Source organism: Budorcas taxicolor, chromosome 4 (genome assembly GCF_023091745.1).
Source record: "Budorcas taxicolor isolate Tak-1 chromosome 4, Takin1.1, whole genome shotgun sequence".
NCBI classification, from domain to species: Eukaryota; Metazoa; Chordata; class Mammalia; order Artiodactyla; family Bovidae; genus Budorcas; species Budorcas taxicolor.
The window spans coordinates 106,579,556-106,606,093 of record NC_068913.1 but is presented as its reverse complement, the minus strand read 5'-3'; the positions used below and the strand labels follow the sequence as shown (position 1 = coordinate 106,606,093).

Here is a 26,538-nt window from a genome sequence, read left to right as displayed (position 1 = left end):
ATCATCTAGCCTGGGAAGTGTTGTTGAAATCCAGGCATACTTTCTTATAAAAATGCTACCTCAACTCAAAACAAAATTGACTTTCTTTCTGTGTGCCAGAAGAGTCCCTGGGATTCTTGGTTGGTAGGCAGGTAGGTAGGCAGCCTCGTAGTCCACAGGCTGCAGGGGCTGGCGGGGAGTGGGGGGCGGCTGCTTTCAGTTCAAAGGCCCATGCTTTCCCGTTGTGCATCAGCAAATCTGAGAAGTCACTGAGCTATTGACAGGTGGTGGTAGGAACTTAACAAGAGAAGAAAAATGGCTGCTAATGGTAGTGCCTGCCACCACTGCTGCTAGGAAGCCTTGGTGGCTGTAGGATCTTGGCTGAAAATGCTAAATTAGGGTGGCTCTTGAAATCTTCAGCCTCCCATGTCTGTTAGTTCCTCCCTTTACACGAGAAAGGTTGACACAGCCAGTATCTGTTTTGAGGATAGAGAGTAAGTTGTTGGGAGAGACGTTCTTATGGGGAAATCTGCCCCGAGGTGAAGCTTGAAGACTTGGCACTCTTTCCTCCTACCAGACGTTTGGCACTCCTTGACCTGGTGGGGGTCTCAAAGACCCCGGGGACACTGTGGCCATCCTTGGGGGACTGGGCCTGCTGGGCTTCTTTCAGTTCCCTGACAATGAAAAAGGAAAAGTGGACATTCTTCAGTCCTAAATTAGAGATGATATTTATGATCAAAACCAGCATAGATTTTTCTTTTTATTTCAGTATTTATAGAAACAAGCATGAATGATACACAGAATAGAAAATTAACTCCTGTGATTATCTTTAGAAAGGGCTAGCACACAAGTGCCTCAACACATTGCAAGTTTGCCTTTCTGAATTCTACTGCTGCTGCTGCTGCTGCTAAGTCGCTTCAGTCATGTCCAACTCTTCATGACCCCATGGACCGCAGCCTACCAGGCTCCTCTGTCCAAGGGATTTTCCACGCAAGAGTACTGAAATGGGTTGCCATTGCCTTCTCCAGAATTCTACTGATTGGGGCATAAAAGGTCTTTAAAATTAAAGAGAAATAAGGAGACGACTCTACAGGGGTCAGCAAAGGACAGCCCATGGGTCACATCTGGGCTGCCACCCGTTTCTGTAAATAAAGTCTTACCGGATTTCAGCCATTCACATTCATTTTTGTATGACCTCTGATCACTTTCACATCACTCCAGCAGAGCTGAGTCATTATAGCTAAGACCATATGGCCCACAAAGGATAAAATACTACCTTGGTCTTACAGAAGAGTGTGCCAGCCCCTGGTCTAGACAATTTCAAGGCATCTGCCTCATCTCCATGATGGGTGCTCACTACCGGTAATGACCGATGACACACCTGTACATCCACGTCTGGCTTCACAGATATACACACCACACCTTAAGGAATACTTATAGTCCTGTGACAGCATATATATTTGTATTTTATTTGTTAGCAGAAATAGAGCAAAAAAAAAAATATTAGGAAGGATTATTAGAAAGTTGCTTACAAGGAAGGATTACTTCACTAAAGTCTTCATTAGAGTTTCCACAACTCAATGCCAAGAAATTATCTGGGGCGGGGGGGGCGGGGGGGGCAGATTTTAAAGCTAATCATTCTAAGATGGACTGTGTATCCAAAAGAAATTGGACTTAAGTATACTTGAGACAATGGATATGACAAATAGATTGCAGGGATTAGATCTTATAGACAGATTAGATCTGACAGTGCCTGAAGAACTATGGAAGGAGGTTTGTGACTGTGCAGGAGGCAGTGATCAAGACCATCCCCAGAAAAAGAAATGCAAAAAGGCAAAATGGTTGTCTGAGGAGGCCTTATAAATAGCTATGAAAAGAAGAGAAGCTAAAGGCAAAGGAGAAAAGGAAAGATATAGCCATTTGAATCCAGAGTTCCAAAGAATAGCAAGGAGAGAGAAGAAAGCCTTTCTCAGCAATCAATGCAAAGAAATAGAGGAAAACAACAGAATGGGAAAGACTAGAGATCTCTTCAAGAAAATTAGAGATACCAAGGGAAATTTTCATGCAAAGATGGGCACAATAAAGACCAGAAATGGTATGGAACAGAAAATATTAAGAAAAGGTGGCAAGAATACACAGAAGAACTATACAAAAAAGATCTTCATGATCAAGATAATCACAATGGTGTGATCACTCACCTAGAGCCAGACATCCTGTGGGCCTTAGGAAGCGTCAGTACGAACAAAACCAGTGGAGGTGATGGAATTCCAGTTGAGCTATTTCAAATCCTGAAACACGATTCTGTGAAAGTGCTGTGCTCAATATGCCAGCAAATGTGGAAAACTCAGCAGTGGCCACAGGACTGGAAAAGGTCAGTTTTCATTCTAATCCCAAAGAAAGGCAATGCCAAAGAATGCTCAAACTACTACACAATTGCAATCATATCACACGCTAGCAAAATAATGCTCAAAATTCTCCAAGCCAGCTTCAATAGTACATGAACTGTGAACTTCCAGATGTTCAAGCTACATTTAGAAAAGGCAGAGGAACCAGAGATTAAATTGCCAACATCCATGGATTATCAAAAGAGCAAGAGAGTTTCAGAAAAATATCTACTTCTGCTTTATTGACTATTCCAAAGCCTTTGGCTGTGTGGATCACAGTAAACTGTGGAAAATTCTTAAAGAGATGGGAATACCAGACCACTTGACCTGCCTCCTGAGAAATCTGTTTGCAGGTCAAGAAGCAACAGTTAGAACTGGTCATGGAACAACAGACTGGTTCTAAATCAGGAAAGGAGCACGTCAAGGCTGTATATTGTCACTCTGCTTATTTAACTTATATGCAGAGTACATCATGCGGAATCTTAGACCAGATGAAGCACAAGCTAGAATCAAGATTGCTGGGAGAAATATCAATAACCTCAGATATGCAGATGACACCACCCTTATGGCAGAAAGCAAAAGAAGAGCTAGAGCTTCTTGATGAAAGTGAAAGAGGAGAGTGAAAAAGTTGGCTTAAAGCTCAACATTCAGAAAACAAAGATCATGGCATCCGGTCCCATCACTTCATGTCAAATAGATGGAGAAACAGTGGAAACAGTGGCAGACTTTATTTTGGGGGTCTCCAAAATCACTGCAGATGATGACTGCAGCCATGAAATTAAAAGACACTTGCTCCTTAAAAGACAAGTTATGACCAACCTAGACAGCATATTAAAAAACAGAGATATTACTTTACCAACAAAGGTCCGTCTAGTCAAGGGTATGGTTTTTCCAGTAGTCATGTATGGATGTGAGAGTTGGACTATAAAGAAAGCTGAACCCTGAAGAATTGATGCTTTTGAACTGTGGTGTTGGAGAAGACTCTTGAGAGTCCCTTGGACTGCAAGGAGATCCAACCAGTCCATTCTGAAGAAGATCAGCCCTGGGATTTCTTTGGAGGGAATGATGCTGAAGCTGAAACTCCAGTACTTTGGCCACCTCATGCAAAGAGTTGACTCATTGGAAAGGACTCTGATGCTGGGAGGAATTGGGGGCAGGAGGAGAAGGGGACGACAGAGGATGAGATGGCTGGATGGCATCACTGACTCGATGGACGTGAGTCTGAGTGAACTCCGGGAGATGGTGATGGACAGGGAGGCCTGGCGTGCAGCAATTCATGGGGTCGCAAAGAGTCGGACAAGACTGAGCAACTGAACTGGACTGAACCGAGTGGGTCCCTTCCCACCTTAGTTATGGTTATTTTACTTTGGGTACTCATCTACCAGTTACTTGAATACTGTTGTCACTTAGAATCCTAATTTTTCTTTACCAGTTGTATTTCCTTGCAATCATTTGCATTAACTGGAATTGTCTCTCTCAAGCTGTCTACTCACAGAGCAACCATCCCCTTGTTACACAGGGCCCCTCTTTGTGAGCAGGAGCCTCTGTGTCACAATATTAGATTCCACTTGAATCCATAGAGAAGATACACCAGACCGGTTGTCACTGTGAGTACCACATAAATAGGTTCTTCCTCAACTCCAGCATCCAAAAATCTACCTTTCCAGTGTGGCTGTCTTGAACTTTTCCAAGTTCAGCTGGTGCTGAAGTTCTTCTGTTTTCCCCAGGGAGGGACAGAGGACTCGACTCTTGGCCAGAGCTGCTGCAGACGGTCTCTCTGCTGGATCAGGGTGGACCATGTTCTGATGAGGTGGGACCAAAAGGGAGGAAATAGAAGCTTCATTCTTGAGAAAATCTCCCCACCCAACCAACTCCAACCCAGCTTCTGCTGGTGGGTTTTTTGTAACTCAATTCTCCTTTGTGCAAAGGAAAGAAGTAAATGAAAACTTAGCTCCACCCAGGACAGAATCCTTATGTGATATCATTATCCTTATGTGATAGCATCCATCATCCATACCTTTGACTTTCTCAAGTATCCTCTTTTAAAGCTGATTGAATGATGAACTAGTCTAATGTCTTAATTTTCAACAGAGGAAACTGAGGTCCTGAGATAAAGTGGCTTGTCCGAGTTATTGACAGGACCAAGACTAAAACCTGGGTTACCCAACTGCTAGTTCAGCTCACTTACTTCCATCATGTGTCCATTTTTCACTTAAAATTAATTAAGGATATCCCACCATGACAGTATTCCTACAGCCTTTGTCTTCAGAGGATGTCTAGAGCCTAAGATGACTGGAATACAGTAGAAAATACCTCATTGTAAACAGCAATTAGTGTCAAATAATGAAGAAAACACTGACCCTTCCATTTGAGGAGCAACGTTCAGAGTCCGCTCCACTACTTAGTATGTAGCCTTGAGCAAGTCACAACACTTTGCTGAAACTGAGTCTTCCTTTACTGGCATTTGGAATAGCAATATTCACCTTCTGGACTGTTGTGAGAATTAAATGAATTAGCATAGACTTATTACCTAGCACAGGACCAACACTGAGCTCCTCAGTAAGTATAAGTATCAACTAACTCTAAGGACGATTTACACATAGAAATAGGTGGACATCTATTTGCCAAGACATTAAAAAAAAAATACATTTCCATCTTTTCTTCACAAGAGACAGCACCTTGAGTAGTTGGTGGAATTCCTTGGAGAGCTCCTGAGGAATGTCTGGAAGGTTCCCCTCACGAATGTGATGCCACTCGGTGCCGTTGGTGGGCAACGACTCTGCTCCTGCAGCCACCGCGATGGTCAACCCCAAGGCAAACGTGTCTGCTTTGGGGAGGTGCTGATAATTCTTCAAAACAGAAGAAGACAAGAAGGCTGGTTAGTTTGCCAAGTGAGGCGAGTCTAGACTAAAATACAACTGGTAAGAGAGAGTTGCTTGAACACACACGACCTTAAACAGACACAGTGGGCAGGTCATATCTGCTATGGTTAGTAGTCTCTTTCTAGAGAAGACAGAGGACAGGGCATCAATCCACCTGAGTAATACTGCCCTGGTCCTGGGAACCCAAAGCTGGTGCTCTGTGATGACCTAGATGGGTGGGATGGAGAAGGAGGTGGGAGGGCAGCTTAGGAGGGGGAGGACGTATGTGTACCCATGGCTGGTTCATGTTGATGTATAGCAGAAACCATCACAATATTGTATAGTAATTAAACTCCAATTAAAAATTAAATAAAATTTTTTTAAAAATATGCTGCCCTCAAGAGTCAGAGGCAGAATCTCAGCACTCTTTTGTTCTCTCAGTTTCAAAAAGGCTTGAAACTTAGACTGACTGATCATAAAGAGGAAAGACTCCTCTTTTTTCCCCCAACTATCATCCTGTAGAAAGTTATATCCTTCCTAGGCCAGACTCATAGACATGTTAAAACATGAGCAATAACTGAAGGCCATTTCAGTGACCAAGGCTGGTGGTGCTGTCAAAAGGCTAGTCTCATAATAAAGGTTGGGTTGGACCAATAAAGGCTTCCTTCCTGCTAGGAAATTCATAATGCTAAGAATTCTAAAAAATATTAGAAATAGCAAAAGAACTTTACAAAAAAACAGCAAAAATGTTGATTAATCCATTGATTGAGCCACCCTCTTTGCAAACATTTCAATGGACTATTAAAAACCCTTTGTTCCCCAAATCTATACCTCTTGCAAAATCTCATTAGCCAGGAAGCGACTGTCCCCCTCTTCCACTTTGGGATTGCTTATTGATGTCACATGACCCAAGTCACCTAAAAAAAGAAAAAAGAAGTAGAGGTCTTTCAAAGCATGTTTTTCTTAAAACTGGAATAAATGGATTAGAGTCATCAGCATACATTTTGTAGGATAAAAGTATACCAATCAAGTTACAAAACAGACTCGCCAATTTTATACATCACATCAGCAGAGAGAAACCAATCAGCTTCATTTTCAGCCTCTTCCAGGACTACAGGAGAGTCGCTTTCCATCTTATGACAAATGAAGATGTTACCTGAAAAAAAATGTAGAACTGTCATAAGGAATGATTCCTAAACCTTTTCACCTCAAAGATTCTTTTCTGTAAATGACATTTCAATCATCCTCCTCTTCTGTGTGTGCAGGTAACAAGACTACCAAGGTTTCTTTTCTTCCATGGAATCTCTCACACTACTTCCAAACAGCTCAGCGATTGATAATACCTATTTCAGTGGAACTTAAACCTCAAACCTCTTTGAAGAGGCTGGTGACCTCAAAACAAAGAAATAATCAACAACACAGGATAGTAACAACATTTCCTTGCATTTCACATGAATGAGTGCTTTAACCCACTAGCTGTAAACAGTCAGGATGGAGTCTCTTATCTATGCAGTAAATTCAATACTTATTTTCATACTTGGGCTTCACTATCTGGGAGTCTTTTCTTTCTGTCCTCTTGGCACAATGGGAAAGTAGTTAAAGCTGTTTGACTGAAATGTGGGCAGGGGGAGAGGGACGTGGAGGGATTCTGCCAGCTAACAGCCTCTTTGACAGTCATGTAGGCACAGATTCTGACAACAATGGGGAAGGAATTCAACACGGCCAGAGGAGCAGAGGAGAGCTGGACTGACTGGGCTTGATGTCCAGGTGCACCATGCCGGAGTTGTGGATGTATTTGAGCCCGAGGGAAATCTGTAGAAGGATGTCCTTGAGTCTGGGCTCTGGGAAATGATTGCCAGACTTTGCGTTTTCAGTTACTGCAGCCTGCAAGCTCCCACCTAGGAAAGAACAACAGAATAGCCCCACCGAGTGAGAGAAAAAGGTGTGACTCTTATACATAAAAGCCTAGTACATATTCAATACATTCCTCATGAATGAACTCAGTCAAACAAGTCTCAACTGCTTCAGTGTCGGTGTGATATTATGTCTCTCCCATAGACAGAATATCAGCTCCCTGTCTATACCACAGACATAATGGAAAGAATAATTAAGGACCTTTAAAGAGGAAAAAGAAAATGCTATATCCTAGGTAGCCAATATGTGGCTTTATTGCCTTGAGTATGCCCCCAACTAACATTTAAAAAGCTTCACCTTGTTATCAACAGAAGATCAGTCAGGCCTAGTCATATAGCTACTATGGTATTAATGAATAATTTCATGTTGGTGTCAAGCTAGTGATTATAGGCCATTAGTAACTTTAATGTAATTGATTTCAAGTTTCCTTCCATTAAAACATATATCACGAAATAAGAACATTTAATGATGGCTGACCCAAAGAAAATATAAAACCTCCATGTACACCTAAACCCTCTTTGAGCCACTGTGTGTGTTTATCAACTCTATTATTATTGTCAATAAAAAGATAAGCCCTGAGCTCATCTGACTACCTGACCTCAGATGCCCCTGCCCTAAGGTATTAGAATGCTTCTGAACCTTTTGATTCCTTAATTAGCATTTGTCTGTAGCCTCCGCAGTCAAATTAGAGAATTCTGGGACCCCCATCAGTTATAAGGCCTGTAAATCCCCCCTTCAGGTGTGTATCAGAACAGTAGGGTCTGAGATGGTAACTATACTTTTAAGGAAATCTATATTTAAAACTCTCTAATGTAAAATTGAATGTAAAGGTTGAACTGCCACATTCAAATAAATTCAGAACGGAGAATTCAGCACCTTTCAGAAACCAAAAAAAAGGGGGGGGCTAAATAGAAGGTTTTTGTTTTTCCCTGGAAATGTCCTTAGGAAAGAATTTATGAACTGTAGGTGACATTAAAAAGGAAGAATAAGTCAAGAGTGCATTGGGGTTGTTATAAACAAAGCCACCTTGAGGCTAAGTTTGCAGATGAGTTTATGAGATGTGATGGAGGAAAAGGGAGGTTGCATCAAAGCCCCTGGGTCTCCACTAGCCTGGCTGTTCCTGTAGGACAGGCCCACAGCTCATTCATCCTTCCTGTCCCATGGTCTGTCATGTAATCAGTATTTTCTGAACTGAATGTCTATCCTGGTTAACAGAGGGAAAAGACTAAGTGAAGGCCCCTATGAAATGCATGGAAAGAAATAAGCATCGTGAGTTACTTAGCATTCCTTTAATATGTTCCTTTAGATTATAAGTATAGGGATTTCTAATCCCCTGAAGTGTGATGGGTATTTAGTAAGGGGAACTGGACCAGTGATCGCAGCACTTTCAATTACTTAGAATCTCTATAGGTAGTGTTAAAGTTAGCCAGTGATAAAACTGTAGAACAGAAGTTACTGAAAAGTACTCATTCATATGATTGTATTAGAATATCCTTATTTTGCTCGAGCTAAAACTGATCGTCCACACACTCTTGTAGAGCAGCATAATGAACTGTTCTTTACTAAACAGTATTAACAAGAAGTAGCCATTGACAGGGGGCTTCCCCAGGGACTCAGATGGTCAAGAATCCACCTGCCATGCGGAAGACCCAGGTTCAATCCCTGGAGAAGGGAATGGCTACCCATCCAGTATTCTTGCCTGGAGAATTCCACATACAGAGGAACCTGGCGGGCTACAGTCTGTGAGGTCGCAAAGTCAGACATGACTGAGTGACTAACACGTTTCACTTCACTTTCATGCATTTACAGACATAGCAATACTGAATGAACTGTAAGCTTCATCCCTCTTAATCCACCTGGCTGCACTGAAGCCTTAGCTCCGTAACCCAAGGTAGCCCCTGGCGTTGGCTCGGTGCCTTAGGAGGTGCCTTAGGAGGAATATGGCCAGCTCCTGGGCAGTTCTTTTCAAACCATCTTTGTGACATGAGTTGCTGAATTCCTTCCTTTAGATAAATGCATTCGCCCCACTTGGTAGGAGAAAAGATACTTCAGAAAAATATATCCTTGTTTTCCTGTCTGCTCATAAGACCTAACAGATGCCAAAACAAAGAAATAGCAAATACCTTCTGACAATGAAATGCAAAAAGCAGGCCAACAGTTCAACAGCACGTCTTATTTATGTTTTTGTATTCTCACTATGCTACTTTGCTGCCAACCACACAAGCCTACTTTTCTGCTGAGAAAATAGTCCCTTATCTGGTGGGAAAATATAACCTGTATTCATGGTGCTCCAACTTCTGGATGTCATATCACTTGAGCAAATGTGAGACCAGTATTCTAGGGGATCGTGCTCTGTAAAATTTCTATGCCAGAAGACGTCACAAGAAAACACTGTGATTAGGGAGAGATTGGGCTTCCCCAGTGGTACTAGTGGTAAAGAACCTGCCTGCCAAAGCAGGAGATGTAAAACACACGGGTTTGATCCCTGAATCGAGAAGATCCCCTTTGGAGGGCATGGCAACCCACACCAGTATTCTTGTCTGGAGAATCCCATGGACAGAGGAGCCTGCGGAACTACAGCCTATAGGGTCACAATGAGTTGGAGATGACTGAAGCGACTGAGCACGCACACACACAGGGAGAGAGGAATTATCCAGCACTGAGCCGGTTAGAAGCCTGGTTGTTGCAGAATCAGCCGGCTACTGGAGACCTCAGATTTCTGAGGCTGGCCCAGAGGTGACCTTGTAGGGGACCTTGGCTAGGGTGGTGGAGAGGGTGGAAACTTGTGATTGGTTCAGGATTTATGAGGGACAAGGGGGAAATCAGATGATTGTTAGTCTCTCACAGTTAAAATCTATGTTATCTACCTCATCTAATTTATAATTGAAATTAAAACTGTCACCATGCATGTTCCAGCCTGACTGCTATGAGAGGCTGGGTAGAGGGGTTTGGGTCGATATGGGTGGGTAAGGGTGAGTATTGGGAAACAGGGCATAGGATGAAGAGGTGAGACGGAGGAGGAAGGGGAGGATGTGGGCGGAGGGAAAGAAGCCCCGGCTACCTGACACACACTTTGGATTTCTTATCCTTTACTTAGACCCGCTCCAGTATTCTTGCCTGGAGAATCCCACGGACAGAGGAGCCTGGCGGGCTACAGTCCATGGGGTCGCAAGAGTGTGACACCGTTTAGCGACTAGACCCCCAGCACCACCGTGAAAAGTCTCAACATGGATTATCCTCAACGACAAACAAGATTTGCATGTGGCCAACTCTGTGCGACCCTATGCGCTGCAGCCTGCCAGGCTTCCCTGTCCGTGGGATTCTCCAGGCAAGAGTACTGGAGTGGGCTGCTGAGCCGTCCTTCAGAGGGCCTTCCCGACCCAGGGATCAAACTTATGTCTCTTACGTCTACCTTCATTGGCCTGCGGGGTCCTTTACCCACTAGCACCACCCGGGAAGTCCCACAAAAGGGCATGCTTTATTTTCCATTATCAGTTCACATTTGAAAGGTTCAATGTATGTGAATTAGATTTTGCTAAATCACAGTTACGTTTGAGTTGACAAGTATTGAGTGAAGTTAACTGAAGCACCACAATGAACAAACACTGATTTCCCATAGTATCTTACATCTAGTCCACACTCGCTGCCTGGCTTTCAACGCCCACTACAGGCTTCCCACACTTCACCTTGCTGGTCTGATTTCGTCCTTACAGGGGTCAGCTCAGTCCTGTTTAGTCTCCTTTCTATCTACTAGGCCAGACGCAAGCCCAGTACCATGCTTCCAGCCTGCATGCTGATCTTCCCTCTGCTTCCATGAGCTCAAGGAATCCTCCTGCAAGGTCTCGTTCAAGTCTTAGCTCCTTCATGACATTTTCTCAGGCTATGCTAATAGCAAGTATTACCATGTTCTTACTGTGTATTCAGACTTAATGATGTGCTAGCATTTGACACACACTGTTGCTAATTTCTCAAATGACTCCATTAAGTAAATATTACTGTCTCTTTACTCAGTGAGATTAAATGATGACTCAGTGATCCTGAGAGAACTGAAGTGAAGTGAAAGTCACTCAGTCGTGTCTGACTCTTTGCAACCCCATGGACTGCATAGTCCATGGAATTCTCCAGGCCAGAATACTGGAGTGGGTAGCCTTCCCCTTCTCCAGGGGATCTTCCCAACCCAGGGATCGAACCTAGGTCTCCTGCATTGCAAGCAAATTCTTTACCCGCTGAGCCACAAGGGAAGCCCAAAAATACTGGGGTCGGTAGCCTATCCCTTATCCAGGAGATCTTCCCCACCCAGGAATCAAACTGGGGTCTCCTGCATGGCAGGCAGGTTCTTTACCAACTGAGCTGTGTGACAGAGCTGGGCTTTGAGCTCCAGTCTGCCGACTCTAAAGCTCAGGCCCATCCCACACTCCCTGCTACCTTTGCCCACATTCCCCCTCTCTGGCCACTTTCTGTGCTCATTATAAGAGAGCAAATGGAATAAAGCTTCTTGAAGTAAGGACTTACCTCACTCCACAGGATTTTGTACCCGGGAGCTTAATACAGTGTCAAGCCCGAAGAAGATATTCAAATGTTGAAAAGAATGAGATGATTTTGTAATAGATTGCTTCATCTTATTCTTTTTGAAAATTTGAAACTTTTACATTGCCCCAGTTAAAATTTTACATTGCCCACAGGTTAAAATTAGTTAATTTTGCTTTATTGACTGATTTTTAAATTTGATATTATCTTTGTTAATAGGTAAATGTTATGGAAATAAAATCAATCTTCTCTATAGAGAGAGGGAAGAAAAAAAGAATAGGGACCCTCAGGTTATAATAAGAAGAAATTAAGAGAAGATGATTAAAAACAAGGTCTCAACTACTCAATCACAAGTATAAGGAAAGGGTCCATTTTGTTTTAACCCAAAGAAACTATTAGAAAAAGGGATTTTGGCTGAGCTTATTAAAGAAAAAAACTCATGAAGTTCACAAGTAAGACTATGGGAAAATCAGGCTATTAGGAAATAACAAGGAAGATGCCAAATTATTATTTTGTAGAATATGTGTACCATTTTCTATGCTTCTAGCATCTCATGTTATTTACTTACCTACTGGTGAAAGTAATCATGTATACAGTGTTGAAGCTTTATCACTGATCACTGTCCTCAAAAGCCAGTCTGTCTGGTGGTAACTAAACTTACCCACAGACAGACTGCACCATTAAAAAAAAAAACTCAGGGTAGGTGTATATGTTGAGGGGATGCCATTATCCAGTATTGTGAAGTCTCTCAGTCGTGTCTGACTCTTCATGACCCCATAGACTGTAGCCCAGCAGGCTCCTCCATCCATGGGATTCTCCTGGCAAGAATACTGCAGTGGGTTTCCATTTCCTTCTCCAAATTACTGGGGCTAAAATACGTATTACAAAATGTGGATGTATCCTAAAACAATGATGAGCTTCTATCCAATTGATAGCTCTTTCCTACTATATCACTAGACATTTTGATAAAAATGCATTTCCAAGAATAACAATACATAACTGCTGTTATATAACCCTTTAATTATAGATAAGAACTATTAAATCATGAGTTGGAAATATGTTAATCCAAAGGACCATGCTTTGTGATTTAAGTAGCTCAGAAAAAAGTTTTACTGGTTACTATGTACACATAGTCCTGAAGGACCTACGAGGATGTATCTGAATCACTAGATTTCAGTCCCAGCACCCCACCCCATGCCCCTACTCTTGTGAGAACACTTAAAGCTCCAAAGTAAGCAGCAGCAAGAAACGTGAACAATCCCCAAACACAGGAATCCACTTCCAAATTAATCAAAAGTTGGCTATGTAAGTTTACCACTCCCTCCTCCAAAATAGTAGAGACTATGGCTTACATCTTTTAGAGCACCTAGTAAATGGTAAAAAGATGATTTATCATCCAAACCACTAGCGTAAAAGCTTTCTAAGTATTAAAGTGTGAAGGACGTGATAGCTCCTATGTACCAACTACACATCAGCTTTGAAAGAAACATCTAATAGCATAAGCCTGAGATTCCTTTCCAGCTCAACTCATTTCCTCCAGTTCTCTGCTTCCAAGCAAACCAGTAGTACAGACTTCTAGATATGATTCTGCTATACCTGCTATTAAGTACAAGAAGGAAGCAAAGAGTTTTTTCCCCAAAGACTTAAAAGCTAATCCTCCTTCTCCATAGATATGAGCCCACATACGTACCATTGCAGTATTCATTTTGAATGATCATGTAGTCATCTTCTGCCCACGCAGAGTAGTAACGAACCACATGCGGGTGGTGTCCCAGCACTGCATGGGCATAAACTTCATGCATAGCCAGAGTCCTAAGAGATGGGAAAGCACTGAGGAAACTGAAAACAATACACATACAAATTCTTTAAAGGCGAGATATGAGGCATTATTCACAGTGGCAGAACATTTGCTGAATGCTCACTGCTTGCTTACTTACTATCTTATCACATTTAAGGTTTGTAACTCCTCTATATGACACAGTGACAAGGATGAAGCCTTTAAAAGGTTAAGTGACTGGCCCAAAGTTGAGCTGGTGATAGCAGATCTAAGACCAGAACCTTGGTTGTCCTGGGCCCAAGCCCACGGTTTTTTGATTGAACAGGATATATGTAGAGAGGAATCTTAGGTGTTCAGTACCTCAGGAGCAGACTTGTTTTGATTCTAATTTTCACAATCTAAAAACCCTGCTGGGCTTAACAAGAAATGGACTTGATTGTGGGCATTGTGATGGGCCCTCTACCATCCCTATGAAAGCTAGACAGTTGCTAAGTCTGTGCTTAGTCACTCAGTCGTGTCCAACTCTTTGCGACCCCTTGGACTGTACTCTGCCAGGCTCCTGTGTCCTTGGAATTTTCCAGGCAAGGTCACTGGAGTGGGTTGCCATTTCCTACTCCAGGGCACCTGCCAGACCCAGGGATCGAACCCAGGTCTCCCGTTTCTCCTGAATTGCAGGCAGATTCTTTACCCACCAAGACGACAGGGAAGCCTTAATTATAGTCAGTACTAAACTCTGCTGGTATGATGTAGCCACAGGGACAGTCCTGAAGACAGACGTCCATTATAGAATAGAAAATCCAAGACACAAAAAAAGAAGCAAAATGCAGTGCTTAATCAATTTCAGTATATAAACGAAGAATTCCAAAGACTAATTTCAGATTCAGCATTTTAGTATATTTCCCAGAGTTCACAAAAAGCAATAGTTGAATCTGAAAATACTTGTTTTCCTTGTGAAAAGGAAGCACTTTTGAACAATTAGTTCTAGGAATGAAATTTAAATTTTTGTTAGTTTTTCCTGGCTTGGAGTTTTTCAAACTTGACTATTGAATTTATTATTAATACAAAGTAGTGGAAACAGTGTCAGACTTTATTTTTGGGGGGCTCCAAAATCACTGCAGATGGTGATTGCAGCCATGAAATTAAAAGACGCTTACTCCTTGGAAGGAAAGTTATGACCAACCTAGATAGCATATTCAAAAGCAGAGACATTACTTTGCCAGCAAAGGTCCATCTAGTCAAGGCTATGGTTTTTCCAGTGGTCATGTATGGATGTGAGACTTGGACTGTGAAGAAAGCTGAGCACAAAAGAATTGATGCTTTTGAACTGGGGTGTTGGAGAAGACTCTTGAGAGTCCCTTGGACTGCAAGGAGATCCAACCAGTCCATTCTGAAGAAGATCAGCCCTGGGTATTCTTTGGAAGGAATGATGCTAAAGCTGAAACTCCAGTACTTTGGCCACCTCATGCGAAGAGTTGACTCATTGGAAAAGACTCTGATGCTGGGAGGGATTGTGGGCAGGAGGAGAAGGGGATGACAGAGGATGAGATGGCTGGATGGCATCACGGACTCGATGGACGTGAGTCCGAGTGAACTCCGGGAGTTGGTGATGGACAGGGAGGCCTGGCGTGCTGTGATTCATGGGGTCGCAAAGAGTCGGACACGACTGAGCGACTGAACTGAACTGAGAGATAACCAGTGAGTTAACAATAACTCACTGGTTGGTAGTATTTCTGATGAACTAAGCAGATACCAGAAGATCCTTTCCTAAATCCATTCATTAGAAAAAAAAAGTAGTAAGACCAGCAGTAAAAGCCGTGAGAAAAAAAAAAAACAAACCCACAGCACAATTCCAATTGCTCATGGTATATTTCAGGAAATAACTTATCTCTGATCTTGAAAATTCAGAAAGGTTACAAATGTGAGACAACTTTCAGTGGTAAGGTTGACTTTTTTAAAGTAGCAAATGACATCAGTGCTCTTACTCAAAATGTTTTGCTAAATCCAAGTGTGTATTTATAGTACATTTTAAAGGTACTCACTCATCTGATAATCCTCCTAAAGGTTTCGTCGAGCGTTTTATTGCATAAACACATCCATCCAGCCTCTTAATGCACTTGTAGACTGTACCAAAGTCCCCGACCCCAATTTTTTCTACCTCCAAGAATTCTTTTTCATAGCGGGAAGCCATGTTGGTTTCTCGTAAAACACATCTCTGAAATATTTTAGCAAAAAGTGAAATATTTTAGAATAAAATTAAGGCATATTAGATCCCTCAATTTCCCTAAGTTTCCAAAAAGACTTCTGAGGCAAATCCACTGGAGTCTGTCTGTGTCAATATTCATGGTGGCAAGAACCACCCCTTTCCCACCGCCCTGCCACACTTGCTGACTACCTTCTCGGTGCTCTTTATAGCCTTCCATACAACTCTGTACCGACACTTCTCTTGGCTAACTTATTAAATCTTACTCTGTATTATTTCCTGTTTGGGTTTTCTTCCCTATGTTTGTCCCTAGAGGGAACACTGCCCCCATAGCCAAAGCTACTGTCCTCAGCGGAAAGGAGTGACGGGCTCTTGGAGGAGGACGCCAAACAGAACACCTCTCTTTGACTCTTGTTTACTTTTCTCACGCTCTGGCTGCTAATGTTTCATCTTAAGTGCAATAAACATACTTTTTAGTTTGCTTCCCCCAAAGCCTTAGTCTAGAGAACAAAATTGTCAAATTGACTTATTTCAGACTGTGCTCAGCTACGGCAACCGCTCCCCCTACTGGCCAACCGTGACATCACTCACTGCTCTTCTAGGTAAGGAACTCGAGCAAGTCACTGAACTCGTGTATCAGTTTTCTCATTTGTCAGACGAGGATCAGAGCAACTATGTCTCATGGTCCTTTCAAATACTGTATGAAAATTACATGTATCACGAATACATATAAATTCTCAGTAAACAGTAGCTATGATGATGGAAATATCCATAGATTTATAAGAATCTCAGTTCAAACTGATTCATCTCTGTGAAATCACCTTTTCCCAATATCTCCATTAGCAAGAACTTTTCCCATCTAACTTTAAATGTTTAAAAAATCTTGACTCTTACCAGCTTTTCATTTTCAACATCCAGGCCCAGTCAGTCTTCATCAGCAAGATCGATAATTTTCCTTGCCCTTACCAATCTCAAGCTCAATTTCCTCCACCTCTGGACTTGCTCCAGCTGCCAGCCCTTTCTCTGTCTCCTCTATCAGTAAGATTAGTTTTGTGAAACGATGCCATAGAATGAGACAGACCTAATTGTTTCCCATGAGGAATCCTCACCTTTGATCAGAGGCCTGAAGGCTCTGGTAGTGCTTACCTGCTCCCTTATATCCTCATCTCAGACACCAAGTACCAGCTTACTATCCATATCACCTCTTCCCCATCCTCCTCCCTGCCCTGTATGGACACTGAACATTATAATATCATGAAAACATGCCTATGTCCAACATGTCATCTTGATGGCAATTTAATATTCCACTGACTTTATGGTCTAATTTACTTAACCATTCTTCCATTACTGGATATTTGGTACTTCCTCTATTTTCTTTTCTTTTTCTGCTCTTATAGTTAAGGCTGAAACAAACATCTCTGGTGGTAATATTTACGGCATTATTTTCTTAGTTTAGATTATCAAATGAGTGATACTAGATCAAAGATTCTGAACATTATAAAATCAGTAAATATTGACACATTTAAGAGCTAAAACTTTTTACATATAAACTTCTGGCTTTACGCTACTTTTCTGGTTTTTTTTTTCTTTTTGGACCTTAGATATCTTGATGTTTCTTTTACTTCGGTACCCCAGCAATACAGAACTTTCCCCCAGATCAAAGACAGAAACAGTAGCTTTGAATTTAAGAATAGTCCAAGGTAATGATTCAGCAGTAGAGATGTTAGACACTGCCTGAAAAAGTAACAACTAGCTAAGAATATAGACCCTGATTACAGTCCAGATAAATTCACCTGCAAGACATATTTACTATAAGTGTCAAGGTTTGGGGAGGGAGGAAGGGAGGGAGAAAGAAGAGGTATTAGAATGAAATGGCTGTGTTACAACAGCTGGTCCAAAGAGCAGTGCTCACCTTAGCAGGCAGCCCTTGTTCTCCCTTGCCTTCTCCTGGACTGGATTCCTCACTTGGGGGGAAAAAAAATGATTATCAATGTATGATTAACACTTACGGACCCTGGTACTGTGCTAGGTTTGGGTACAGTACAAGTAAATAAGACAATTATTCTCCTTCTTCAGTCTATATTTAGAAGCAGGAATAAACAGAACTTTTTAATACAAGAACCTAGGACAGTATTAAAAACAAGACATGAAGGCTACTCTAGATAGTACTATGTACTCTATTTTGAAAGTAAGAGCCTTTCTGCAAAAAAGAGGATATATAAGCTAAGATTCCAAAAATGAGGAGGAACCAGCTAAGAGAAAAGAAAAAGGGTTTCAGACAAATAGAACAAGGTATGCTGAGATATGGAGTCAAGAGAGCTTACGGGACATGTGAGAAACTCTAAGGCTGTTCTCCCCCACAGTATAACGCGTCCCCTGCCCTGCTTGCCTTCCCCACAGCCTGGCCTGTCTTAGGCTCACGAGCTGACTGTAGGCATAGCAAAATGCACTCTAATCCTAGCTAAGATGTTTTCAATTACTTTTCAATAAGCTGAAGTCTCTGATGGATATTCTCTTTTGGCATGAGCAGATGCATTCTGGAATCTTTAAGCAAAATTTCAGTTTCTAGATCAGTTAGGTTTCTTTTCTGGACAAGGACAGGATCAAAATGGCAAATGGAGGACATTATATTCGCACAAAGAAATTGATGCAGGCAAACTTGTGACTTAAATTTAATACTACTTTCTAATTTTTATAAAATAACACCACCACAATGAAAAAGAAGGGAAAATACCCTCTCAGAATCATTAAGTGATTTTATGAAAGCATCATCACTTTCAGAGCCAGGAATTCAAATCAGCAGTCTTTTCCTGCTAGCTTCAGTGAGAGATGAATCCATTCACTCTGCAGGTTTACAAAGAATCCTGAAGAGCTGAAAACCAGTGGAATACACAGTAATAAGAATAGACCCAGTGTACTTGTGCTTGAGTCCTATTTACTTAAGATCCAAGAAACAGTATTGAGAAAAACCTATTCTGGCTACAAGGCTGATTAACATATGATCACTGATTCCAAAAGAACACAACACGTTAAATGCTCTATAGACTTTAAGATGGTTAGTTCTACCTTTATTTTGCTGAGTACATCTGAGCACAAAAGACTGGCCTGTTTTAGAGGTGCTTCCACTCTATTAAAAAAAAAAAAAAAAGCAGCACTGAAGATAAAGAAGTGCCTTTGAGGGACTTCCTTGATGGTCTTGTGGTTATGATTCCTCATTTCATTAAAGGGGGCACAGGTTCCCCCATCAGGGAACTAAAATCCCACATGCTGCCAAAAAATAAATAAATAAAAATGAAAGCAAGTACCCCTTCACTCCCTCACATATGGATAGGGTCACTTAAAAAAAAAAGCCCCTGAGTAATCTGCAAACTCCTTATGTAGCCAATTTCTGCCACCGAGTGACCTTTCTAGAATAGTGTAGTCAGCTTTGCATCTATTAGCACCTCCAAAAGCAACGCTCTTTTTCTCTTCAGCCAATCTTCCATCACCTGCAGAGGAGTTCGAATTCTGGCTCTGTAGCTCTCATTGCCAGTCATACCACTGAATTCAAAACAGCAACGTACTCTCTGAAATGAGAACGACACCTTCCCCAACTGCAAGCTTCACTGTAACCAGAGGGGAGCCCTTGAGAGCAATTCCACCGCCTGTTCGACTTCCTAATATTAAAGTCAGATCTTCACTTACTCTGCTCTGTTCTTTCAAAGAGAAAGTATTTTACCGTGCACTTCGTTATGGAAAGGTGTTAGGATCTCTGTGATGAAGAAGGTTATAGCCAACACTGACATTTAGGAAGGAGGGGATACATAAACATGATGTGTATCATTCAAACAGACATTGTTTATTGCTAGTCTTTAACACTCTCCTTTCCTTTTGACAATAGTAAGACCAGTTCTCAAGAGTCATAACAGGATACTTACAGATCGCCTCGGGTTTTCCTCTTGCCATTGGATTTAAGGAATTGTTTTCTATAGGACTCCGGAGTGAAGGGATTAATGTTGACCAGAGCCAATGAGGTCATCTCATCGATGAAGGGGCCGGGTGTGAGCTTCAGATGCTTAGAGCTTCGGGGGAGAGGCTTCCCTGTTGAAGAAATCATTGACTGGCTCCCCTGGCCCTGAATGAGGATGACAAAAGGCACATCAGAATGGAGTTAATTAAAAAAAAAAAAAAAAAAGATTCTGTATCAGTTAGGTAGTTAACACTTGAACCAAAAAAAAAGCTATTGTTGAAAGGGATCTTAGAGGGTACCTGGTACAGTACAACCTAGTTGCATGGTGACTAGTCTTCTTGTGAAACATACAGATCCCCAGACTACCTCTAGACATCTTGATTCTTGGGAGCCACACAGCAATCTGTACTTTCATTCTAATGTTTTTTTTTAATTGTGGTAAAAGTCACAGAATATAAAACATACTACTTTAACCATACTTACCTGTATGTTACGTTCAGTATGTTCGGTGGCAGTAAGTACGTTCACGTTGGTGTACAACCCTCACACAATCTGTACTTGTGTCAAGCTCCACCCCCTTCTCCTGGGTGATTCTGGCTACCCAGCTATGAGACCACCAGTTCTAGCCCTACCTCCAGCTTTTTAAAGGTGACACTGAAGCTTAGACAAACACAAATGACTCTAAAAGACCCGGCACTTTGGTTCCCAGAGTGTATACTTTAATTTCCCCTCAGTCATTCATTCCAATATCTGTTGCCTCCTAAGTAGCACGTGGGCTTCCCTGGTGGCTCAGACAGTAAAGGATTTGCCTGTAATTCTGGAGACCTGGGTTCTTGCTGGGCTAGGTGCTGAAGGATGCATTCCAGTTCTTAAAAAAACAGGAAGTCCACTAGTCAGCAGCTCACAACCACTTTGTAAGGGAAAGATTTCATAGACTAAGCATGGAAGAAGCTTCCAATTCCACTTAAAATGTAGCACCAGTTGAGAGGAGCTCCATGAAATGGGGTAGAAAGATTGGAAAGGAATAGTTAAAGCCCTTAAGATGCAAGGCTCTGCAAGGGCTGTTAACTAGCATACTAATCCATAGGAAAATGTGCAGGACTTACCACTCCCAGTGGGTACAGTGAAAGAGCACCAGCCTAAAACCTAACCAGAATTAAATCAAACCACAGAGGTAAGAAATCCAAGAATTATGATGAGACAGCAGCATGCTATCATGACCTAAGCACCAGGAGCCAGAGGAATGGGTGTGTTATAGATTCAAGAGGACAGTAGTAGACCCGGGGGCCAAGATATTACCTCACAGTATAATTACTCTGGGTTTCCCCGGTGGCTCAGATGGTAAAGAATCCGCCTGCAGTGCAGGAGACCCGGGTTCAACCTCTGGGTCAGGGAAATCCCCTGGAGAAGGGAGTGGCTACCCACTTCAGTATTCTTCCTTGGAGAATTCCATGGACAGAAGAGCCTGGCAGACTACAGTCCATGAGGTCACAAACAGTAGGACACAACTGAGTGCCTAACTATAGCCATTGTGTTGTGAGGCTCTTTCAAAAGGAATTCTACCATTTTGATTGTCTCTGCCCATGACTTTTGAGTGTGAAAGCTGAAGCTAGGTTACAACATGACTCACTACATAAAAAGGTAATTAAAATGTGAGTCTACGAAGAATGTATCCTGAACTTATTAATAAATACTCATTAAATGATTAATAGAAGCAGAAATGAAGGAAGCAACAGAGTACACATAGTAACCCAACATTGTTTCAAATGAAGGAAAAACGGACTCCGTGAAGAGTTCTGATAAGGGCTTGCATAGTGGCTCGCCTGGTGGCTCAGAGGTTAAAGCGTCTGCCCGCAGTGTGGGAGACCTGGGTTCGACCCCTGGGTCGGGAAGATCCCCTGGAGAAGGAAATGGCAACCCACTCCAGTATTCTCGCCTGGAGAATCCCACGGATGCAGTAGACTACACAATCCACGGGGTCGCAAAGGGTCGGACACGACTGAGCGACTTAACTAACTACATAGGTCTTAGAGTTCAGAGGGTCAGCAACCTTGGGGCTATCATTGTTCAAAGCCATCAACAACAATCAACTTTCCCATAAGTTTACTGTAAGTTTACTGTTGAGCATTGGTTCAAAAGAAATAAAACTACACAATATGGTATTCCTCAATGGTCAATGTGATTCAGGAAGCGAATTTAGAATTATAGTAAATCATTTTCTGAAACAGTTTTGTGTGTGTGTGTGTGTGTGTGTGTGTGATGCTGATTATCACAGAAAATAAAATACACCTGTCGTGTATGAAGCAGTCGGGCACCCACTCCTGGAACAGGGCACATAATTCCAGTTGATACAATTCAAGGACAACAAAAAGGGCCTAGAAACTTTTCAGCTAAAAGTAAGGGAAAGTGTTTGTATCAAGACAGACAGTACCAGAATTCCTAGTCCAGAAATATGAGGGCTGACTTTGTGAACACCACTTAAAATATAGGGAAAAATATTAATACAGATGTTATTGCCAGAGTGATAGAATTATGAGTAATCCTTTTGAAATCCCAAAGAATACAGTTTTCAAGAAGATTTATGATGAAAATGAGCTCTGCTTGAAAATAAAACAGACTGAAAACATGGAAAGAGGACCAGGTGGAAAGTAAAACTGTGTCCCATAGAGTATAGCTATGTAAGTAAGTGTGTAAGTAGCAGCTCTTATGACAGGTGATTAAAGAAAGTAAGGAAATTTGATGAATAGCTCCTTGACTTTTGAAGATGGTGAGAGAAGGTGGCAACCTCCTATAAGACACACATCACAGGGACTGGGAAAGACTTTTAAGGCCTAGTACCAACCAGTCCATCCTGAAGGAGATCAGTGCTGGGTATTCATTGGAAGGACTGATACTGAAGCTGAAACTCCAATACTGTGGCCACCTGATGCGAAGAGTTGACTCATTGGAAAAGACCCTGATGCTGGGAGGAATTGGGGGCAGGAGAAGAAGGGGACAACAGAGGATGAGATGGTTGGATGGCATCACCAACTCGATGGACATGAGTCTGAATGAACTCCGGGAGTTGGTGATGGATGGGGAGGCTTGGCGTGCTGTGATTCATGGGGTCGCATAAAGTCAGACACGACTGAGCGGCTGAACTGAACTGAACCAACTGTTAGCTTCCTGACACTTGAATCCCTGCTACAGTATTCCTACACTAGTCATCAACTAGTGTTCCATGCATTTAGCCACAGGGAACTTGCTACCTCCTAAGGAAACTCTTCTATATCTAGATAATTCTGCTAGGAAGTCCTTGTGGTGACCTGGTCATTTCACATGATTTCTGGTCCTGTCCCTGCAGCAAGGATGAATTAAGCCAACCCTCCTTCGCTCTGCATCCCTGTCTTTAGTACATGTGTGTTGTGTGTTCAGTCACATGCAACTCTTTGCGGCCCCATGGACTGTAGCCCACAAGGCTCCTGTGTCCATGAGACTTTCCAGGCAAGAATACTGGAGTGGGTTACCATTCCCTTCTCCAGGGGATCTTCCCGACTGAGGGATCCAACCCACAGCTGCTGTATCTCCTGCACTGGCAGGTTGACTCTTTACCACTGAGCCACCCAGGAAGCCTATGTTTAGTATAACATCACCAAGTACCATCACCCTGGCCTCTCTCCTCTGATCGTGATCCCAGCTATATTTTTCATAAAGTGTGTACTTTTTCAGTTGCTTTCCAGTTTCCCTCCCAAGCTCTGTTTTCTTTCTGTCCCTTAAATCTTGGTGTTTCTAGAGTTCCTAACTTGTACCACTTCTCTTCTTACTCTGGCAGACACGTTACATAAACTTAAACACACCCATGGCTTCAACAGCTTCCTAAATGCCGGTGATATCCAAGTATAGCTCTCCAACTGGGGTTGTTTTCCTGCAGTGTAGAGCCATGTATCGAACAACTGACACCATATCTCTTTCCCCAAACCCTTACATCCTCTAATGTCACCTACCTTGATTCAAAGTACCACCTACTCAATCAGACAAGCAGGAAGCCTCACAGCCCCTGAGACCACTCCTTTCCCGGCGACCCCTCCCTCAAGTCAGTTACCAGTTCCTAAACATCTCTCAGCTTACCACAGTCCACCACTGTCCTAGCTCAGGCCTTTTTGAGAAAAGGCCCTTCTCTTTTCTCAACAGATCTATTGGGAACACTGCCCTGCCTCACTGGTCTCTCCCACTCCATTCCATCCTTCACATGAAAGTCATGATTTCTCAACAATGTCTCTGACCAAAACCACTTAATGGCTCTCTCAACACTTTCAGGATAAAATCCTGGTCAAGCTCCTACCTACCTACCTACCTACTCTGGCCCCTCTGCTTGCCCTCTCGCACACCCAGACCCCTGCTGCTCTGAATAACATGGAGTTTTCCAGGTGTGGCATGATCTTTTTCCTCCAGGACTTGGTAGATATTTTTCCCCCGACCTTGAGTTCTCGATCCTTCTCTTCCTAGCAAACTCCAACTCGTTCTGTAAGATTGCTCTCAAATATTGCTTTCTTTGGAAAGGTTCCCTGGTTGTCTTGAGACTTCATGCCCCATGAGTTTTCACCACACTCTACCACTCCCCTTAACTTACTATTGCTTACTATTATATATCTTTTTCAATCTCTCTCCCAGAATGACGGAAATAAAAACAAAAATAAACAAATGGGACCTAATTAAATTCAAAAGCCTTTGCACAGCAAAGGAAACAATAAACAAAATCAAAAGACAGACCTCAGATAGGGAGAAAACATTTGCAAATGATGCGATCAACAAGAGATTTAACCTCCAAAATTGACAAACAGCTCGTGAGGCTTAATATCATTAAAACAAACAATCCAATCAAAAACTGGGCAGAAGACCTGAATAGACATTTGTCAAAAAAAAGACAGACAGATGGCCAAGAGGCACATGAAAAGGTGTTCAACATCACTAATTATTAGAGAAATGCAAGTCAAAACTACAATGAGCTTTTGCCTCACACCATTTTGCAGGCGCTTACTGAGGCAGTGCGTGGCTAATCAGCAGGTGGTCTGTGAGCGTATCAAGGTGTTAAAAGTCTTCAGCGAATGGATGAAAATACACATACCGTGCCGCCTCCTTGCCTGTCCACTCTTGCTCAGAACCATATGCTCTCAATCCACTCTCCCCCTAATTTCCAAGTGTTAAAACCATACCTACTTTCATTGACCTTGTTATACTTGCTTTACTTTCATTTCTTTCCTAACCAGCCACTGAGAAGCAATCCACCCAGAGAACTCTGACCATCCCTGGATCACCTACCACGTGGTATCTGCAGACACATCTCCCCTCCTGGAGACTGCCATATGCTCCCAGCCCACAGTGGGTTCTCAAAAAATAAATGGATGATTGATTGGTTATCGGGACCGTTGAAAACCCCACAGATGGATGCATGAAGGTATGAAAGTAGCTTGTCTACCACTCAGACAGGAAGCCTGGTATTTCCTGGTAGATGTGGCAGCCACCCTCAGCAGGTACAAAGGAGACCTCTGACAGTGACTGTGCTGCCATCGGAAGCAGAGATGCTATTACCATAATCTTAAGTGCCTCAAGCTCAGCCAGCAGGAAGCAGAGCTAATTCCAGGCCTAAGGCTCTTGTGCCATGGCACCAGTCTATCAGAGGTACCCCTGCCCAATCCTAGCTTTAACAGAATGCATGATACAACGGGAGACCAAGCACAGCAAAAGAAAGGAAGATGCTTTCTCGGGACTTTTGCTTGTTTGCCATCCTCAACTTATAAAGTAGTATCAATGTCACCTCTTTGTTCACCTACAAAAGCCTGTTCCTCACTAGACCAAGAAAGGGTGAGGACTTCTTTCTGAAAAGAGCATTAGCAAAGATATATATATGTTCAAACAGTGAAGTAAACGTATTAGGCAATAATAGTAAATAATCACAGAAAAATAGAGCCAGTTGGCATAATGGAAAGAACAATAGACTAAGCTCCAAAGATTGTGTATCCAGTCCTTTCACTGCCATTGGCTGAATAACAGGCCAGTTTTTCTCCTAAGACCTTGGCTTTCTCATAGGTAGAGTACAGGCTGGGCTTCCCTGGAGGCTCAGTGGTAAAGAATCTGCCTGCCAGTGCAGGAGACATAGGTTTGATCCCTGGGTCGGGAAGATCTCCTGGAAAAGGAAATGCAACCCACTCCAGTATTCTTACCTGGGAAATCCCATGGCCAGAGGAGCCTCGTGAGGGTCACAAAAAGTTGGACATGACTTAGCGACTAAACAACAACAGGGTACAGGTTGGCCTATAGACCTCTATTTGTTCCAGCTCCAATATTCTTTCACTAGGAAAGTCTTCCCCATCCAAGATTTATCTGGGGCCTACAGCAATGGTTTGCAGTAGACAGACAGCAAGACAATTCTGTTTTCTGGTAGCTTTCGACTCTTCATTTTCACCAGCAAATACGTAACTGAAGACATACACAGAGCATGAAGCACATCCGCCACACACCTAGGACTGCACCCTCATTCTCTATCAGCTGAACCGAAGAACCACAGGCCTAGGTGGCCTGGCTCCCTCTCCCCCCATAGTGGACTTACTTTGGGAGTGAAGGGGCTCTCGCAGTGTGACAGCCTGCTCTTGTCTGGTGGGGCTGGTGGTGTTTCAGGGTGTGCCAGGGAGTGTGCCACTGGAGTCCCGAGACCCTGACCTGGACTAGCTTGGTCTCTTTCGCGAAGTGCGCTGAGGTCACATTCATTACTAAGGGGCATCCTGGGAGGTGTGAGCTTCGCCTCTGAATCCTGACCTCTAGGCCTCTCTGGGGTTGGACTCTGGGCCTCCTCGCTTTCCTGTGCTTCCTTCTGCCCCTTGTTCTCATGATCCTCTTCACAACAGGAAAAGTTTAACTTCTGCTTCAGTTCTTTGTGCTCATCGTTGTCACCCATCTCAGCCAAAGCGCTT

The 26,538-nt window shown here is 42.7% G+C and overlaps 1 protein-coding gene across 1 annotated transcript; it reads right to left on the bottom strand.

The window, feature by feature from the left end:
• Positions 1-496: 496 nt before the first annotated feature.
• On the bottom strand, positions 497-26,522 carry WEE2 (WEE2 oocyte meiosis inhibiting kinase). The gene is made up of 11 exons (XM_052639134.1): positions 26,178-26,522; positions 19,560-19,756; positions 17,555-17,606; positions 15,482-15,654; positions 13,356-13,477; positions 6,976-7,122; positions 6,273-6,380; positions 6,056-6,141; positions 5,042-5,212; positions 4,023-4,165; positions 497-653 (listed from the first exon to the last, which is right to left on the bottom strand). Exons 1-11 carry the CDS (start codon positions 26,520-26,522, stop codon positions 497-499), a joined length of 1,701 nt encoding a protein of 566 aa, XP_052495094.1.
• Between the last annotated feature and the right edge of the window lie 16 nt (positions 26,523-26,538).